This window comes from Dendrobium catenatum, unplaced genomic scaffold, assembly GCF_001605985.2.
Source record: "Dendrobium catenatum unplaced genomic scaffold, ASM160598v2 fragScaff_scaffold_810, whole genome shotgun sequence".
Classification (NCBI taxonomy): domain Eukaryota; kingdom Viridiplantae; phylum Streptophyta; class Magnoliopsida; order Asparagales; family Orchidaceae; genus Dendrobium; species Dendrobium catenatum.
In genome coordinates this window covers 237287-256983 of record NW_021319272.1, presented here as the reverse complement: position 1 = coordinate 256983, position 19697 = coordinate 237287, and the positions used below count along the sequence as shown (strand labels likewise).

At 37.8% G+C, this 19697-nt stretch overlaps 1 protein-coding gene across 1 annotated transcript in view; it reads right to left on the bottom strand.

Annotated features, from left to right (window-relative positions):
* The window catches only part of LOC110113955 (beta-galactosidase 11-like), a 43974-nt gene extending 25584 nt beyond the window's left edge, over positions 1–18390 (bottom strand). Inside the window, exons 1-18 of the mRNA XM_028696676.1 lie at positions 18295–18390; positions 17960–18072; positions 17791–17857; positions 4927–5019; positions 4692–4835; positions 4503–4597; positions 4290–4395; positions 4125–4209; positions 3930–4048; positions 3672–3839; positions 3412–3596; positions 3156–3265; positions 2840–2949; positions 2647–2754; positions 2461–2562; positions 2239–2384; positions 1816–2149; positions 1634–1732 (exon numbers count right to left, since the gene is read on the bottom strand). Coding sequence (XP_028552509.1) covers positions 1634–1732; positions 1816–2149; positions 2239–2384; positions 2461–2562; positions 2647–2754; positions 2840–2949; positions 3156–3265; positions 3412–3596; positions 3672–3839; positions 3930–4048; positions 4125–4209; positions 4290–4395; positions 4503–4597; positions 4692–4835; positions 4927–5019; positions 17791–17857; positions 17960–18072; positions 18295–18390 — 2280 coding nt within the window. The remainder of the gene's footprint in view (positions 1–1633; positions 1733–1815; positions 2150–2238; positions 2385–2460; positions 2563–2646; positions 2755–2839; positions 2950–3155; positions 3266–3411; positions 3597–3671; positions 3840–3929; positions 4049–4124; positions 4210–4289; positions 4396–4502; positions 4598–4691; positions 4836–4926; positions 5020–17790; positions 17858–17959; positions 18073–18294) is intronic.
* Positions 18391–19697: the final 1307 nt, after the last annotated feature.

The window sequence follows — 19697 nt, the reverse complement described above, 5'->3', positions numbered from 1 at the left end:
TTAATTTAATTTAATAATAAATTATTAAATTATTTAACTAAATTTAATAAAATAAATAATTATAAAATTGTATTTTAATTTAAATCATTTAATTTTTTTTATTAAATAATTAAATTATAATTTTATTTATTTTATTATAATTTAAGTTATTAATTCAATATTTTAAGTTATTTTTTAATATATAAAATAATTAATTTAAATAATTTAATTTGACAATAAGTTATTAAAATATAACTTAATTTTTTAATTTCCGTAGGAAATCCGTCGGAAAATACGCTCGAAATTCCTTCAGAAAAAATCGTCGGAAATTCGTTGAAAATTTTATGTCGGAAATACTCCAGAAAATCCGCCGGAAGTTGTGACGAATTTACTTCCGCCGGAAATGAGCTGTTTTCCTGTAGCGCTTCTTAGTAATTTTAATCAAAATGTTAAAATATTGCATCGGATGGTCCACACTAATACTTTTGATCAATGATCATTCTTTTAAAACTTACTTATTTTAATGACTTTAGAATTTAATGATCTTGGGCGTAATGATCGTTTTTGTATTAAGCAGCTCATTTTGATGGTAAGCACATAAGATTTAGAAGTTGTTGGTCTTCAAATAATGTCATAAAATTTTTAGCAATGATCGACATGCTTGATTTAGATTCATTTAGACTTTGGGTCAAAATGCATTTTGTGTTGTTAGGCTCATCTCATTGAAATGCCTTGTCTAATTATATGTTTGCTTAAATATGAGTTATGAAGGACATAGATTTAATTCTAGAATTTTCTAATTCAAATATTGCATTGTGATTCTTGCTTGATTAGATGAACTTTTTGATGATGTATTATTTGCACCTTATTTTCTAATTCAATTGAATCTTAAAATTTCAAGGAGTGAATTCATAATTTTAAATAAATGAGGACGTGGTCACTTCCCATAAAGTAGTGTGGACTTTCTAATGGAGACATGAACCAAGTAAAATTTTCTTAATCAAAATTTTATTGTTCCCTAAAGTTGGTATATCAATGAGGATATGTCATACTGCCATCCAATTTTGGGCAATGAAGACCTAAGTAGAATAGAGGGGATTGAGAATTAGTGAACTTGAATTTTTTGTTATGAGTTCATCTGGATAGATTGTGCTACCATTAAAGAAGCTATAAAAGACATTAGCAATAAAGATTTTGAGAATTTCAGATTTTCATATAGGAAATTTTTCTAGGATGTGTTGTGCATTGACTCTATGTTTGATATTTCATGTTGACTGAACTAATTTTTAATTAACCAAACACATATAATCAAGTATTATATTATAGTGTTAGGTTTTACAATCATGTGAGAATCACATGTTTAACAGCTAGTTTCAAATTTGGAGAGGTTTTTCTTATAATTTTTTTAAGAATGGCCATAGAGGAAAGAGATCAAGTGTTGTGAATAGTTTGAAGAAAATCTGTTTGATGCGCATTGCAGCAGCTCCTATCAATTTCCCAGTATACAAGTGCTGCTAGTAAAAGCTTCAATCGTCATCACAGTTCAGTTTGTGCACTTCGGCTTTAAGAAATAATAATAATAATAATCCAAATTTTTAGTGCGAAAGAAAGAATCTCCTCAAACTGTGAGGCTCTACTACAGAGTGCATAGGACCTGAACTGCAAGCGTGTCCGTCGTTCCTGGGCAATCTTCATCTGCTAAATAGTCCTCTCCCTTCACCGAAATCACACATGAATTCCTACCCAAACAGATCTGAACAGTAACAGAGAAGGTTGCAAAGTTAGAAATATATAAGAGAACTGAAAATGCTTATCATGAAATATATGCATCATTACCTTCTCAACAATGGCCTGGGTTTGTGGAGCATGGCAGTTTCCAACGGTGAAGTTCCCACAAACTCCAGTGGGGTTGCCGAAGCTGGCAAAGGTGATAGATTTGATGATCTTTTGGTTGGGGCAGCTTAGTTGTGCCTCTGGCTTCACACCCTCCGCAATAGAGAGGACCTTCCCTTTCCTCCTTGACCATGAACGATGGTATTCAGAGACATAGGTGCAGATCTCATCCCTCTTTACAGTCAATATTTGAATCCCATCGGGGTTGCCACCAGATTCCTCAAACACAACCAGAAGGTTACCCTTTGGCTTCATGAATTCACGAGGTATGTGGTAGCTAAAATGTAAAACAGGATTAGAGCAGCATCAGATAGAAGGAACATGCAAACATTTGAAAAAGTTTAATAGAAGAAGTAGATTACTTACAGTGTCTGTGTGGCTGTGCCAAGAGGGGAGGTGTTGGAAACCCAATATCTACCAATACATTCCCCATTAACCCAAGCAAGACCTTTGGCCATGGTCTTCATGTCCAGGACAACAGGATCATTACCTAGTGGAGTACTGAAGTATCTCTGTAGTCATTGGGACTTGTTAGCCACTGGCAATTGAAGTATACTTGTGGGTCGATCCTGCTTAATTCAAGCTTACCTTATACCAAACAAGAGCTGTGTTGCCCACAGGTTGAGTCCATTGAACTTTAGAAGAACCTTCCTGGCTATAAATTTGGAGCTTCTCTCCCAAAAGACCAACCTGTTTGAATCCAAATCTATATTAGATTTTGTTGATGATGGCAGTCGAATATGTTGTGATGTACTACCATAGCTTGATCTGCACCTGATGTCCCCATCCATTGCTAGTGAGATCCAGGGTTCCAGTGTTAAGACCTTGGATGGCCACAGAGTGAATTCCAGCCATTCTATGTTCCAGATAAGGCCCGCTATCCTACACAAATAAAGAGCAGTAGACATTAGTCAAAAGCATGCAAAAAATAAAAATACCAGCAATGGAATTTTAGAGTTCCACATACAGGAAAACCAACTGTCAAGGCAAGAATAGCGATGTGGTTGATTCCAGAATGCAGCTTTATGGGCTTTTGGAAAACAAAGCTTTTCTCAATTTTGCTACCATGTGCATTTCCTGAAAGAAATATGCTTCTAATTTTCTTAGCTAAATCATTAGGGACATTATGTAGTCAGAGTTGTATTTATAGCTTTGTAAGCTACAATAAATAGAGATCAAGGCTTCGTTTGGGACGGCTTTCTTACTGTTTTAACTAGAAGCAATAAGAAAGTCATACCAAACGAACCCCAAGTTCGAGAACGAAAAAGGTTGGGAAGAATTACCGATGTACTTCCCATTGACAAATGCATGCACAACATGGCCAAGGCTTGCCACTTGGAGCACGGGACGAATGTCATGTCTTCTGGGCAAGTCTTCTTCTTCAATGTGGAAGCTAAGGTCATTAAGAAATCAATGAGAGAAAGGTTGGTTAACTTCATGGTTGCAACTTCAGTTTATTGAAATTAATAAAAAGAATCATTCAATAAAGGAAACTGACTAAAACTAAAAACAATCATTCAATAAATGATAGACTAAAACCTTGTGGTATACCACAGATAATCAGTGGTATCCTTGGTCATGTTCATTAGTTCCAAGGGTTCATAGTTACGAACAATTCCTTGATCTTGATATCTGGGTAAATAATCTTTATACATCTTCCATTTTCTCTTCTTCCTGACCTCAACTACTGGAGTGAAGCTCCTCGAGTTGTGTTGAGCATTTATCTAGAACACACGGTTAATGAAAGTGAGTAATTACAATCATTTGAGTTTCTATAAACAATTGCATTTGATATTTACCTTTTGAGTATTAAAAACCACAGTCCTACAATCTGGGAGGATGCTGATGGAACGGTGAGGTAGGAAATAGTCTACACCACGAAATTTAACCGTTGTATCTATAGTAGCATGGGTGTTTGTAAGGAAGGCGGCACACACTTTCTTATTTGGAATCTCATAAACTCTAGCCTGTGTGAGGGAAGTGAATCTCTTCACAAGTTCTCTTTCCCCTAATATATTGCTATAGTTTTACAAGGAACGCTTTTGTATCTAGTTTACCTCAAAGTCTTTTCGATGTGACAGGAAACTATAAGTGCCCCAGAGCATTGCCTTCCTGCTTAGCTTCAAAGCTTGGTGCAAGTCCTTCAGGTGTCCCCATTTGGGCTGCTTCGGCAAACCTACATATATATGCTCATCTTATAAGAAGAAAAGAGACAAATTCAAAACAAACCTTCGCTCAAGTTATTTATGTACCATATTCATCAAGAGGTGCTTCATCATAGTACCGTGTTGCCACAAAAGCAGAACCAGTCCTGCCAAAGTTGGTCCCTCCATGATACTAAAACCAGAGGCATCAGAATTTTATCTTATATGTATTTTTTTTTAGGTAGTTTAAAAGGAAGAAACTTCACATTATACCATATAGTAGTTAACAAGAGTGCCATTCTTGGAGAAGAATCGAGCAACTGAGTAGGAAAGATCCTCAACTGTTCTTTGTGATGGTGGGTCACCAAACACACGGTACCTGTCATTTTCAAAGAAATGATCCAATGGAAATTAGGGATTATCTGTAATTGTGACAAAAGAGTTCTTAGTAACCAGTGAAATTTTAGTGCATAATATTATACTCACTGTGCTGTCCAGTTCTCAGACCAGACAAGAGGCTTAGTTGGATGATTCGGTCCAATCCAGGTGTCACCACAGTTCCTTCCATTGCAGGCATTGATCTGCATAAAATATTTAAAAGTAAAATATCAGAAATATGAACAGTCTAATGGATAAATCAAGTAATCATTTAAGAATAGATTAATGTCAACTTGCCACTGGACCAGGAGCATCTTGCTGCTTGCACATCATCCATGGAACTCCAGCCCCCGAGCTCAAGGCCAAGTTAGAAGCCCACCGTATGTACTTCTTGCCTCCTTCCTTGAACGCATCTTGCACCATGTTGTACTCATTTTCAATCTATTTAATAAAAGAAAAGAAAAAGTGGGATTGAGAAGAACTAGTTGTATAAAACTAAGGAAAATAATTGAGGCTTGTAAATGAAATTTACTTGAGCTAAGATGATGGGCCCGCCCTGTGAGGCAAATAGCTTTTCTTCTTTCATCATATCAACAATCTTTCTCACAAATTTCGCCATGTAGTACTGCACATGTATTTAAATTTAAGGAGCAGTTTGATATTGGATTCAGATTAATGGAGTAAAATAACTGAAATATTCGTGCTTTGTTATTATCCATCAATTTGTTTAGAGTGAGTCCTAACTGGACTCCACTTGTATATTTATAAAACAGACCCCTTTACTCATTTGGTTGAATTTAATATGGCTAATAAAAATTTCTCTAACCGAGTTCAGCCAATAAAAATGTTATTGTATCAGGAAATTTTATTAGAAAATTATTACATAAGTAGAGTGTGTTTGCTAAGATATATGATGATTCTCCATTAATTTCATTTATTCTCACATTTATTTTCTTCCTATTAAATTCATTCTATAAGCCTATAAATTGGCATTAAAATTCAATGAATGAATCATCTATTTTTCTCCCCTTAACTTAAAAAAAAAAAAAAAAAAACTTAGTCAGAGGAGTTAGTTGACCCAATCAAGATCACATGGTTCCCATGGTTCTATCGTCCCGGGTCATCATGGTCCCTGGTCTACTTAGTCAGAGGAGGTAGTTGACCCAACATGATAGAAGGATCCTTGTCGGCAGCCATGGGTTGCTTCTTCCAAGGATACCTTATAAACCTATGGTGGATATTTGTCCAAAGGGATAAATTTGAATCCACCATAGCTAACAGAGGGCTTTGTGCCCTATTGATTATATCCTATTAATTTATATCTTAAGGATTTAATGCCATTGAGGAGCATACGGGCTCTGGCCATAACCGTAATGTAGTGGTGCCATTTGGCGGCAAACCACCTGGTTTAGAGAGCCCTGGTCATAATCATTTATCCTGCGGTTCCATTTGGAGACAAAACTGCCGGTTAGAGGACACGTGTCACGTCTTTACTGGCAGAAGACTATTTTGAGAACGAATCCTAGTGCTATTCTTGACACGACATTAGCTCTTTATGAGCTAAAGTATTTTTCAGTTTTGTCAACCTCGACAAACTATTGTGGTGGGAGGATAGATTTTGCTTTAAGTTATTATGGTTGAAATTTCTATTTTAAATATTTAGATTTTGGAATTTTGGATTTTTATGGGTATTTGGGTAACATTTTGAATATTTCAAATTGACCCCTCTGGTTGAGATCTTTTGTCAATTCGGCCATCATCAGGGTTTTTTGGGTCATTTAAATTTGTGGATTGATCCTTGTCGACTCTGTTGAGCTGTCGATAGAGGATCGGGTTTCGTAGACTTTATGTCTTTTGTTGACGAATTTCTTTTATCATCGACCTTGAAAGCCTTATATGAACGTATAAAATAGATATTCCGGTCAACGTCTTGACCGTATATCTATTTGATAACTCGAGCTGTGTCGACTTCTATCTATCTATATATAATGATTGGGCTCGAATTGTGGTTCATTTATTGACCCACGCAGCATCCCTAGACATCACAAGTTTACTCATAACACGCTCACCGGGTCCATAAAGGTATGAATTATATATGAATTTCTGTGTATTTGTGCATACAAGTTGTAGTGCATGTGTAGGGATATTTTTGGACATTTGATGGGTCTTTTACAATAGCTCATAGAAGTTTGCGTTTGTCATAGTGCTTTGATATTTGCTCGTAGGAGGTATGTTAGATGCATAATCATCATTCATCAAGAAATTTGCAAGCCTCAATAATCTGATTCAACTCAATGTTTAGAACCTAGTTGAACTGAGACTTTCTCTCTCCATAATGATTTGATTTGGCTTTCTCTTCATAGAGCTCGTACATAAATCAATAAGCGATTCTTGGATTATGCATCCTCCTCATTTTCTATTGTTGGCTTAAATAAAGAATCAATCATTTCAACTATGGATGACTACGTTCACATTGATGCTCTATATGTCAAAATCAGGGGCCACCACTCTGAACTGATAACCTGTAGAAATTAAAGGCACATCAGACTGTCTACGAGAACCATGTGAGGCATCGATTTCTAAAATAATTGTGTCAGTCCTTGAGATGATTGGAATAGCAGGTGCATTTTCTACTTGTAATCGTATGTTTAGGCCATCAAGCTTTGTATCAATCTCTAATAGCACATATATAAATCATTAATTCTAGTGGGCGCAAGGCATAACGTGTTGACATTCACTTGCACACATCTATATGTATCACATTGCTACTTCCATTGCATGTCAAATCCCTCTGGTCGCAACTGACATGTTGGGTGTGGAATGAGTTTTTCGTAGCAGCTCGTTATCATCCTTATTGTGTACCAATCATCATTGACTACAAGCGGTGTCTAACACGACTTTCCCACTATTTCCTGCAAACAGGACCATTGTAGGCATTTTTAGTCTTCTGTGAACAAGTTGTTTTGAGCGCAAATCTTCTAGCATTGTCAACAAATATTTGTATTAACTACAGATCTTGCGTATTTGCCCATAGATTGTATGTCATGTGCACGACAAGTCTACTTCTGCAACACATAGGCATTCATGTTCATTGTGATCATTTGATGTCTGCTCGTAGATAGTGTACATACAATAAATTTCCTGTAACGACCTGTATGAATTTGCATTCATTGTAGTCCTTTGACATTTTGCTCGTGGATGATTTCTAGTACGTATGACAAGGGCCCGTATGTATTTGTGTTTACTACAATCTTCTATTCCATGATAGTAGAAGGTTCATCACACCAGTCTCTTACATAATATGTGATATGCATTGCAGCTAATTACATATTCTTCATGCTCCATTCATGGGTACTCCTTGTGTGCATTGAAACCCATCTATTGCTTAATGTATTTGCTTGCAATGGTTCAAATGTTGCAGGTTCAATAATTCCCATTATCATTTAAAATCATCCACGAATATCCACAAGCTTTCTGTGGTTGCTTGTAAGTGAGCTATTGTATGTGTAGTAGGTTCATGTTGATCATTTCTTATGAGTGATGTATAGAAGCTTTAGTCATCATACGCCATTGTTTGCAGGTGCTTATTGATATTCACTTGAATTCTTTGACTTGCTTTCATGACATTTGAATTCATAATGAGGTGATAACTCCTTATCATTCCACTGAAGTTTTAATTTTATCATTTGCAATTGTCCATTGATATCCACTTGAGTTCTTTAAATCTTCATTTATCATTCATATGATTGCAAATTGTTAATTTTAAGGTTCAATTTTCCGTTGCTTGTTTGAGTTTGAGTCCCCTGCAGTCGAGCTTGAATTCATGTTCAGTTCATTTAATGTCCAAGTCAAACTCAAGTCCAAATTCAATTTGTTGTCATTTGTTTCAAGTCCAAGGCCATTTTAAGATTAAGTTCACTTAAGACATTTGTGTTTAATCAAGTTCAAGTCAAGTCTTTGTTCATTTGATGTCAAGTCCCCTATTGTTCAAAAGTCCACAAATTTGATATGCAAGTTCAAGTCCAAGTCCTCTGTTCACCGGAATTTACCATTTAGGGGAAATTTTGGAAGACTAGTCTTCCCCTCCACGCTACATGAGCAATTCAGGTAGATGTCGGATGACACTACGGCTGCATTTTCTTCAATCCCCGCTACGCTACATGAGCGCTAAGGGTCTCTGGTACATGTTTCAAAGAGCACAATTGTTTTCCCATGTATGGGTACTTAGTTTCATCCTCCCCACGCTACGTGAGCGCTTCGAGGCTTACCTATCTCGTCGCGAGTGTCGCACTAGTTTTCCTCCCACCGTGCTACGTGAGCACGTAGAGAGGTTTACCGGCTCGCCACAAGCATCAAGAGCAGGCTTTTGAGTTAGAAATTTATATCTTCGCAAGTGGTTGGCGACGACGAGGTGGAGGCCAAAAACGTTGAGACAATTTTTTTGAATGATTTTCTTTCCCTTTTCTTTTTTTTTACACCTTTTTTTTCTTTCACATATACACACACACACATGCACATGTTTGAGTTTAATAACAACGATGAGACAAACGACTTACAGTATTAACTGATTAACACAAGTAATAAGCATTAATTTTAATTGATAATAGTAATTAATATAAACTAATAAAAATAGAATACAATGATAAAGAAATAACTTACTGTTTATGTTGATTTAGGAAGATTTTGGTTATTTGATCTTAGGTGGGCTGGTTTAAGCTTTGGAGATCAAATGGACTATTATACCTTTTAAATAATGGGTTGAATGCTTAGGAAATAAAGAGAGATGAAGATAATTGCTATAGAGAGGCTTACAACAAAACACAAAAGCTGTAGGTTTAGACTCAGTTGATAAAGGATATGGCAGAAGTCCTGGAGGAATTGGACAAGGCACTTGGTGGCGTCAGCTTGGGAGGAAAGGTCGAGTGGTTAGTGCTTCAGTTCGGATTTGGTGAATAGGAGTGGCTAGGGATTTTGGCATACGAGACTAGTGCAGGTTGGCATTTTTTTCGATATGCGACTGAGAGGAGGAGATCTCTATGGTGTTCGGATGAGAGGTTTGTTCGGCTGTTTGGGTTCGAAACAGGTAGTAGCGACGGAGGGAGGAAGATTTTGACAGCTGGTGTCATGGGGGAAGATCTGAGTTTGCAAATGGAAGAGGTTTGATTTGCCGCCCACATGTGGGGCCCACTTGGGGGCAATTGAGGAAGGAGGTTTAGGCAGCTAGGGAGAGGGAATTTTTGAATGAGGGAGGTTTGAATTAGGAAACTAATTGCATTAATAGGGGGATTTGTTCTAAGGTTAGGTTTTATGCATGATTATTATTTCTCTTGAAGTTCTCTTTGGTGTCTTGGGCCCTAGGCTTCTCGTCTAGAGATTGGGAGAGAATGATCCTCCTCTCGAATTGAGGATCAATTGTATCTTACTTTGTATTCATTTTGGTTTTGTTTCTCTTCTTGCAATCTACCGTTTTGGGGCTTTTTTTGCCCAGATTTTGCATTACACTCGCCGTTTTCACTAATTATAGATAGGTTTACTTGCGAACTCAAGTATTTCCTATCAAATTGGTACCAAAGCAAGTCTTGGGACGGGTGGAGGGCTGTTTTCGGCAAATTCTAGCAGCAGTTTTTCGCTCAAAAAGGGAAGAAGTTGCTATTTTTTTACCACAAAATCCTGATTTTGCGAATCTACAAACTCCGTATTGTGATGGCGGCCGAAATGGTGGATGCCTTGAAGGAAAGATTTGAAGGAGAGATGAATCAAATCAAAACAATGGCGGAGGAAAGGATTTCTTTAATGGAGGGGACAAGTTGCCGATCTTCGAGATATGATAAAAAAATATTGGAAATTCAAAATCAAATGGAGGCTTCAGTGGCAAAAGGGAGGGAAGGAAAAAGTACGAATTATGAAATTCGTAGGGAGGAAGATGAGGTGGAAATCATGGAAGGAGAAGGAAGAAGACCCCATCTAGAGCCTGTCTAGAGGAAAAAAGAGGTGGATACGGGAAACGCTAGGAAGGATACTATGGACGCCAAGGTGCTAATTTTGAAGGGAGAAGGGGGGATTTCGAAGGGGGTTTGGGCTATGGCAGAGCAAGGGAAGATCATGAAACATGGGGTGGACCTAACACTTGGGAGAGGAGAAATTATGGAAGAATCAGAGGAAATAGTGGCGACTAGAAGGTGAGAAAGTTGAAGATGCCCATATTCGAAGGAGAAGAAGCGTATGGGTGGATTTACAAGGTAGAGCGATACTTCGCCTTCAATGGGCTGATGAAGGAGGAGAAGCTGACAGCAGCGGGATTGTGTTTGGAAGGAAAAGCCTTATTGTGGTTTCAGCGGAGAGACTAGAGGATGCCTATCAGGAATTGGAGGGAATTCAAAGACTGCATAATAGAATGTTTCCAAACCGACCGGGGAGGAGATTTTTATGAGCAGTTCTTTGCTCTGACATAGGGGGGATCAGTAGCAGACTACCGGGAGTAGTTCGAGCACCTAGCCAGCAGGGTGGAGCGACTCTCAGATACAGTATTGGAAGGGAATTTTTTGAAGGGGTTGAGGGCGGAGATTTGAGCAGCAATGAAGGTTTTGATGCCCCGTCACTTGGGGGAGTCCATGAAGTTGGCCCAACTGGTGGAAAATCAGAGGAATTTGGAGAGAGGAATCAGGAGTAGCAGCACAGGTGGAACTTACAGGATGACGACAACCCATCTAGCACCTAAAGGTCCTGCAACACGAGGGAGTCGAGAGGCCACCAAGGAGAAGATAGGAGGAGGAGGAAGCGGGGGAAATTTCAAACAGCTGACGGAGAAAGAGATGCAGGAGAAGAGGGCTAAGGGGTTGTGCTTCAAGTGTGATGAAAAGTACACGCAGGGCAGCGGTGCAAGAACAGAACTCTTCAGGTTCTCACCGTCTCCGATGACGAGAAAACTGAGGGAGGTGAGGAGGAGACAAAGGAGGAGATGGAGGAGAAGTTATACTTGGATCTGGCTGAGGTTTCCCTGAACTCAGTGGTAGGATTCACTACGAATCATACCATAAAGGTGAAAGGGGAGATAAAGGACTAGGAGGTGGTGGTGCTAATCGATAGTGGGGCTACTCATAATTTTATTTCCACCCAGGTCGTCAACCAACTGGGAGTGAGATTGGTGGATACCGGTTGTAACGGGGTAATGATGGGTACTGGGAAGGTGGGGAAAGGCCATGGGATTTGCAAAGGAGTGCGACTTAGGATCCAGGGAATTTAGGTGAAGGAGGATTTTCTTCCATTAGGGCTTGGGAGTACAAATGTCATCCTATGGATGAAATGACTGCAATCTTTGAGAGACACCAAAGTAAATTGGGGAGCACTCATGATGGAGTTGATGATAGATGGAAGGAAGGTGGTGATTAAGAGAGATGCGGGGCTTTCCAAATCTCTAGTTTCTCTTAAAACGATGGTAAGAGATATTCAGTTGGCTGGCGGAGGGTATTTGGTGGAGTTGCACAGTTTGGAGGTAGCGAGATTGGAGGAGGGAGGGGACATACCCCTCTCTATTCAGTGATTGATTCAGCAGTTCCAAGAGGTGTTTCAGCCACCTCAGGGATTCCACCATAGAGGGAGCAGGAGCATGCCATCGTGTTGTGGGAGGGAGTGTCCTCCATTAGTGTAAGGCCTTATCGCTACCCTCTATTCCAGAAGAATGAAATCTAAAAGTTGATTAGAGAAATGTTGGAGGCAGAAATCATCAGACCCAGCACCAGTCCTATCTCTAGTTCGGTTCTATTAGTTAAAAAGAAGGATGGCAGCTGGCATTTTTTGTGTGGACTACAGAGCACTCAACAATGAAATTGTACCTGACAAGTTTCCTATATCAGTCATAGACGAGCTGCTAGATGAATTGAGTGGAACATTGATCTTCAACAAGATAGACTTGAAATAAGGTTACCATCAGATTCGTATAAAGAGGGAGGATGTACCCAAGATGGCCTTTAGAACTCATGAGGGACATTATGAGTTCTTGGTGATGCCTTTTGGCCTCACCAATGCTCTCTCTACTTTCCAGGTCCTTATGAATAAGGTTTACAAACCTTATCTCAGACAATTCGTATTAGTATTCTTTGACGATGTCCTAGTCTACAGCAGGACGGAGGAGCAGTAGGAGCATTTGAAGAGGGTGTTAGAGGTACTGCAGAAACACTAGCTGAGGGCCAACTTAAAGAAATGCTGCTTCACACAAGTCAGTGTCGAGTACTTGGGCCATGTTATATCGAAGGAAGGGGTGGCACCAGATCAGTCCAAAATTGAGGCAATGTTAAAGTGGCCAGTGCCAAAAAATCTGAAGGAGCTGAGGGGATTTCTAGGACTGACGGGATACTATAGAAGGTTTATAAGGGGGTACAACACCATAGCATGACCATTCACTGAGCAGTTGAAAAAGGACGGGTTCCTAAGGGGTGAGGCGGCCACAACAGCATTTGAGAGCTTGAAGAAGGCGATGACTACGGTGTTGGTCCTAGCTTTGTCAAATTTCACTCAGACCTTCATTATGGAGAAAGATGCATCCAGGTACGGGCTGGGTGCAGTGCTTATGCAGAGTCGTAGGCCCATTGCCTATTTCAGCCATATATTGACTGCTTGAGCCCAGTTGAAATCGATTTATGAGAGAAAATTAATGGCCATCCAAAAGTGGCGGTTCTACCTACTTGGGAGGCATTTCATTGTCAAGACAGATCAGTAAAGCTTGAAATATCTGTTAGAATAGCGGATGGTGACAGATGAGCATCAAAGGTGGCTATCCAAGTTGTTAGGGTATGATTTTGAGATTCAGTATAGACCAGGGGTGGAGAACAAGGCGGCAGATGCCTTATCTAGATGTATGAGGAAGCTGCAGATAGTGCCACTATCTGTTCCTTTGATGCTTGACTGGGAGGCCATTAGAGAGAACAATGTGCTAGAAATGAAGATTTGGGAAGGATCAGGTCAGATTTACTGAAAGAAGAGGATAGCCACCCAGGGTACGCATTGGTGGGAGACTGACTGCTGTATCAGGGGAGATTTGTGATGCCCCGTACCTCGATCCAAATCCCAAACTTACTCCAGGAATTTTATGGAAGCGCAGTTGAGGGCCATTCAGGAGTGCAGAAGACCTACATGAGACTAGCGACCGAGCTTTACTAGAAGGGAATGCATAGAGATGTAGAGGAGATGGTGGCAAGGTGTGAGATCTGTAAGAAGAAAAAATATCTGGCTATGTCACCAAGGGAACTACTACAGCCGTTGGCATTACCAGGACGGGTATGGGAGGAGATATCCATAGACTTCATACATTGGCTACCCCGTTCAAAATGCTTCATGGTGATTTTGGTGGGGGTGAATAGATTGAGCAAGTATGCTCATTTTATTCCTCTCCGACACCCGTACACAGCAGTGACAGTGGCTTCAATATTCATCAGAGAGATGATCAGATTGTATGGGGTACCAGAGGCAATCGTGTCAGACAGAGATAAGGTGTTCCTTAGTCATTTTTAGAGGGAGTTGTTTAGGTTATAGGGGACAGTTCTAAAGAGGAGAACCGCTTACCACCCACAGACAGATGTCCAAATGGAGGTGGTTAATAAGAGCTTGGAGACCTACTTGAGATGCTTTGTGTCAGAGATACCTAAGCTATAGGCCAAGTGGCTATCATGGGTGAAGTACTAGTATAACACCTCGTTTCACTCGGCTTCATAGATGACTCCATTTAGAGTGCTATAAGGAAGGGACCCTCCTCACTTGGTGCACTTTAGGAGTAGCATTACTCCAATTTCTTCAATGGAGGAGTACTTGGAGGAGAGGGATCGAGTGTTAGAGGAGTTGAAGAAACATCTACTGAGAAGAAGAAATAAGCTTATGGGCATAGAAAGGACATCCAGTTCGAAGTAGGAGAGAGGGTGTTCTTAAAGCTCTGACCATACCGACAGAAGATAGTTGCCAATAGGAGAAATGAAAAGCAAGCTCCAATATACTTTAGACCTTATGAAATATTGGAAAAAATTAGAGCGGTAGCATATCGGTTGAAACTACCACCCACGATGACTATTCATTCGGTTTTCCATGTGTTGCAGCTGAGAAGAGCCATTTGAGATTATATAGCCAGCTCAGAGTTACCAGCAACACTTCTGAGGAGTTAGAGGTGATTCTGGAACCCTTAGAGTTAATGGGAGTTCGCCAGAAAGAAGATGGAGTGAAAGAAGTGCTAATTAAGTGGAAGAATCTGCCTGACTATGATGCAATGTGAGAGCCATACGAGAGGATGAAATATCAATTTCCTAGTTTTCGCCTTGAGGTCAAGGTGATTCTTTGGGAGGGCGGTATTGATAGGCTGGTTCATCCTGAACCGGCCAAGCGGCCTGCTCAATACTATAGGATGTGGAAAGGGGTCCGCCCCCTTTGATTTTCCTCCCATGTGTGGGGCCCACTTGGGAGCAATTGAGGAAGGAGGGTTGGGCGGCTAGAGAGAGAGGGAATTTTTGAAGGAGGGAGGTTCGAATTAGGAAACTAATTGTATTAATAGGGGGATTTGTTCTAGGGTTAGGTATTATGCATGATTATTGTTTCTCTTGAAGTTCTCTTTGGTGTCTTGGGTTCTAGGCTTCTCGTCTAGAGATTGGGAGAGAACGATCATCCTCTCGAATTCAGGATCAATTGTATCTTGCTTTGTATTCGTTTTGGTTTTGTTTCTCTTCTTTCAATCTACCGTTTTGGGGTTGTTTTCACCCAGATTTTGCATTACGCTCGCTGTTTTAACCAATTAGAGATAGGTTTACTTGCGAACTCAAGTATTTTCTATCACACTCTCTTTGAGGATGAACCAATAATTTTTTTGATGGATTTTCACTCTCATGTTTCATCCCAATATTGGCTCTATCAATTGATAAAATTTTTGGCTTGTTGCTAAAGGACTCACTTATATATGCTTGATAGCTTATTTTGATAATTTCTCTATAGTCACTAAATTCAACTTTGTTACAAATCTAACCGATAATGGGTATGTTGCTTAAGGCGTCAAACACATATGCTTTCTTAAGAAGCGCATTTATCGACACAAGTAGATTCAACAATCATGATTTGACAAATTTTCTAAAGTTTTCGTAAAGTTGGCATTTCAAATAGTATCCCTAATCATTTTATCTTTTTTAAACAAGAAACAAAATTCTTGATTGTGCGCCATTTATATAGATCACACATTACTTAAAGTGAGTGATAATAATGGTATATTTATAAAACACTACTTATAAAGTTATTTTGTTAAAATAGATGACTGAAATATTTTAGTGAGACTGAATTTTCTTACATCAATAAAGGGGTCTATATTACTTAGATAAAACATATTAATAATCTTCTTGAAGAAAACAGAATTTTAAGTTGCAAACTAATTGATACCATCTTAAGATATTTCCCATGATGGTCCATTCCGTTATCAAAGAATTGTTGAAATTTTGATTTATCATCATTACCATGGGGTCATAGGTCAACACATTAGAAAATTTAGAACAAAAGCATTGCAATGCTAGTTTTTTGTATTGTTATATTTCTTGAGAAGGATTTTCGTATATACAAACTAGGTACATACAACAATGACAACTATGTTGGATTTGTTAATAATAAAAAAAAAAATTTGATATACTATACTTTTATAGGTAGTAATCTAGTTACCTGGATAAGTAAGACCAAAATTATTGTATTCAGGAGTGTTGAAGTAGAATGTAGAGTCATGCCTCATTCTACATGTGAAATAATATGTTTGAAGATGATATACATGTTGGAGGAACTCAATTTTCTAGCAACTCATCATATAGCTATGAATTGTGATAATTGTATAATCATATACATTGCTAGCAATCAAGTGTTTCATGAAATGACCAAACATATTGATGTTAATTGCCATTTCAAATAGGGTTCTATAATTTTCAAAAAAAATTCACCCCTCATGCTTCTAGCTCAAACCTTACAACAGATATCTTCAACAAAGGCATAGTTTCTCTCATTCTCTCACTTATATAACACCCTTTAAGCTAACAAATATACGCCACTACAGAAAAAATGTCATTTTTCAGCGGCCATTTCTACCGAAAAATGTCTTAAATCCGTCGATAATTTATATTTCCAACAAATTTCTGTCAGAAAATTATTTAATTAAAAATATTACTAATATTTATATTATTTATAATAATTGAATTTATATTAAAATTAACAATATTTAATTTGATTAATTTAATTTAACAAAATGAATAATTTTAAATATTTATAATAATTATTTTTCAAGAAATTTTAAATTCTGCCAAAAATTGCGATAGAAATCCGCTAGAAATATTTCCTTGGAAATTTGCCGAAAAAATTGAATATTCCGTCGGAAAATCCATTGGAATTTCTGACAGATTTATTTTCGACGGAAATTCCATCGAAAATCAACATTTTTCCTGTAATGTGTGTTCTAGCTTGAGAAGGAATGTTAGCATATTAAAAACTTTTTATATAAAAACAATAGATAATTTGAGAATATTTAAGTTGATTATTTCTTAATTATATTTATTTTCTTCATATTATATTCATTCCCTATGTCTATAAATAAATATTATCATTCGCTAAATAAATTATCTAAATTTTCTTCACTCAATCTAACAAATTTCTTTAAAGCTACTATGTCAAACCTAAAATTTTGATTATATTTTTTTGAGATATCCTTGTAAATTTAACCAATTTAATTTCAAGAGATTATATTTAGACCTATCTTTAAGCAAATTAATCATGATGTTAATCGTTGCATACTTGATGATTAAGTTAGAGAAAATTAAAACATAATCCTATTATTTTGCATCTAAGTGCATTATATTCTATCTCTCTAATAAGCAGTTTAACTTGAGGTGTCAATTTGTGTCAAAGGATCAATCCAAATTAAAATAATTTGACCAAAATAGAATAAATTTGTGTTGATCTATCTATTAAACGCATTGAAAAATCTCCAAATAAAATCTTGACTCAATTCAACCCAAACTTGACAACATGAGAATCAGGCAAGTCAAGTTAGCTCACATTTGTGAAGTTCAACACACAAAATGAACCTATAATCCAATTTCTACATGTTATTACAATAAATAATTAAAAAAAACATCTTATTACAATAAATAGGTTAAGTTTGAGTTATCGGGTTGAGCCAACAACCCTAATTTTTTTTTTTGTTAACCTAAATTAGATCCGAATCTTACATATGTAGCCTCAAATTCAAAATTTTCAGATCATCCTTAAGTAGAGTTAGATTATATTGCCATCTTATTTTACACCAGATGAATAACTTTTTATTATTAAATCTTTAGGTCAAGAAATTCCATTGAAACTCTCTGTTAAATAAGATATTTTTCGTGAACCGAGTAATAATTACCTTGAAGGGAGGGTTGTTAGTCCGGAAGGTAATGTTCTCAATGTCCCTTAGCCAGACTGGTAGTCCACTAAAGAAAAAGCATCAACAACACCAATAGAACAGTAATATCATTAGAACGTACAGTAAAAATATATGTATAATGATTTAGCAAATGATGAATTATACTAACCCATGATTCCATTCGGCTTGAATGAAGGGTCCAATCCTGAGTGTTACATACATTCTCATTTGCTGGACCAATTTAATGAACTTCACCAAATCATATCTTCCCTCAAAGTTATACTGCAACAATAGCTCTTATTTATTATTTCTTCAAACCCTAATTAGGAGGGCGACAGAATTAAATAGACAACTTAAATTTTTACTCGCATAAAACCAACATATATAAGAGAAAGGTGATGAATTAGAATCACTTCATTATAATATACAGCTTATAACTAAAAATGAATATAAAAATATGATTTTTTTAAGTGGACGGAAACGATTCTTATCTAAGTGTCTTACCTGCCCTTGAATGGGTTCATGTCCATTCCAGAAAACATAAGTTTGAATCACATTAAGCCCACCAGCCTTAGCGTTGGCAATAATATTTGGCCACATCTAATCATTCAAATTAAGCAACAATTGATCAATTTCATATTATCATATAAAGATCACAGCAATGATCGATAATTGATCGAGGGTTACCTCCGGAGTACTTCGGGGGTAATGAATGGAGCCAGAGAAGAGAAGCTCTCTCTTCCCGTTAATAATGAAAGAACGCGCATCATATACCACTCCTTTTACATTATCGCTACGAGCGGAGATCACCGAAGCGGCGTAGAGCGAAAAGAGGGCGAATGTGAGTCCGATGCGCCGGGCGGCCGAGTCCATCGTGGGAATGCCAAGGAAGAGGAAGAAGGGGTGGCTCGACGGAAATAGGAGGCGCCGCCGTCGAGTTCCCCTTTGCTTTTAGGTGCTTCAGGTTGTGAGAAGGGAATGGCCGAGGGAGTGGAGAAGGAAGACATAAAGGCATTTGGAAGCGAGAGGAATACACGAGGCTTTCAGAGAGAGAAACGCGGGAAAGCTTGTTGTGATTAGTTGGCTCTGTTAAGCTTCTTTTACGGGCGGATTCTATGGGGCCAGATGGGATGAACACCTCTTTCAGTATTATATATATAAAAGTATCTTTCCACCCATCTAGTATGATCTGTAATATACATTTGAATGAAAACTTCTAGAATCAAATTTAGGATGATTTGAATTTTGATTTAGTAAAGTTATAATTAGACTAAATGTCTGAATGTGAATGTCTCTTTGATAATAAGAGCGATTTAGTCTATGTCTGAATGAGCCTATATAAAGCACTTAATCTAAAAGCGCACCATTATAAAAGTTTTGAAAAAAGGAGCAAACAAGTTAATCTAATTACCTTTTTCTTAAGAAAAATTGAAAAAATATTATTTGCAAAATTTAATAAATATATAATTTTATAAACAACTAAATAGAGTTTTGGTTGGAACCATGTGGTGAGAATCCTACATTATATTACAAATGAGGCCCTTCTTAGGGAGAAGGCCTTGGCTTGATGGTACAAATTTACATCATATAGAGCGCATTACATGGTGGGAGTTACAATATAGACATGTTTGTTTGGTCGGCACGACCATAGTCGATAAGATAGAGGTCGGAAAGACCGTTGTCTGGTGATGGAGGTCGAAAGGAGCATAGTAGGTGATCGAGGTCGGAAAGATCATAGTCGAATGGAGAGAGAGGTTTGAAAGACCGTAGTTGGTAGAAAATCGGGGTCGAAAGACCATTGTATGCTGATGGAGGTCGAAAGGACCATAGTCGGCAGGAAAGAGAAGCCTGAAAGATCGTAGTTGGTAGAAGACCGAGGTCAGAAAGACCGTTATTTGATGATGGAT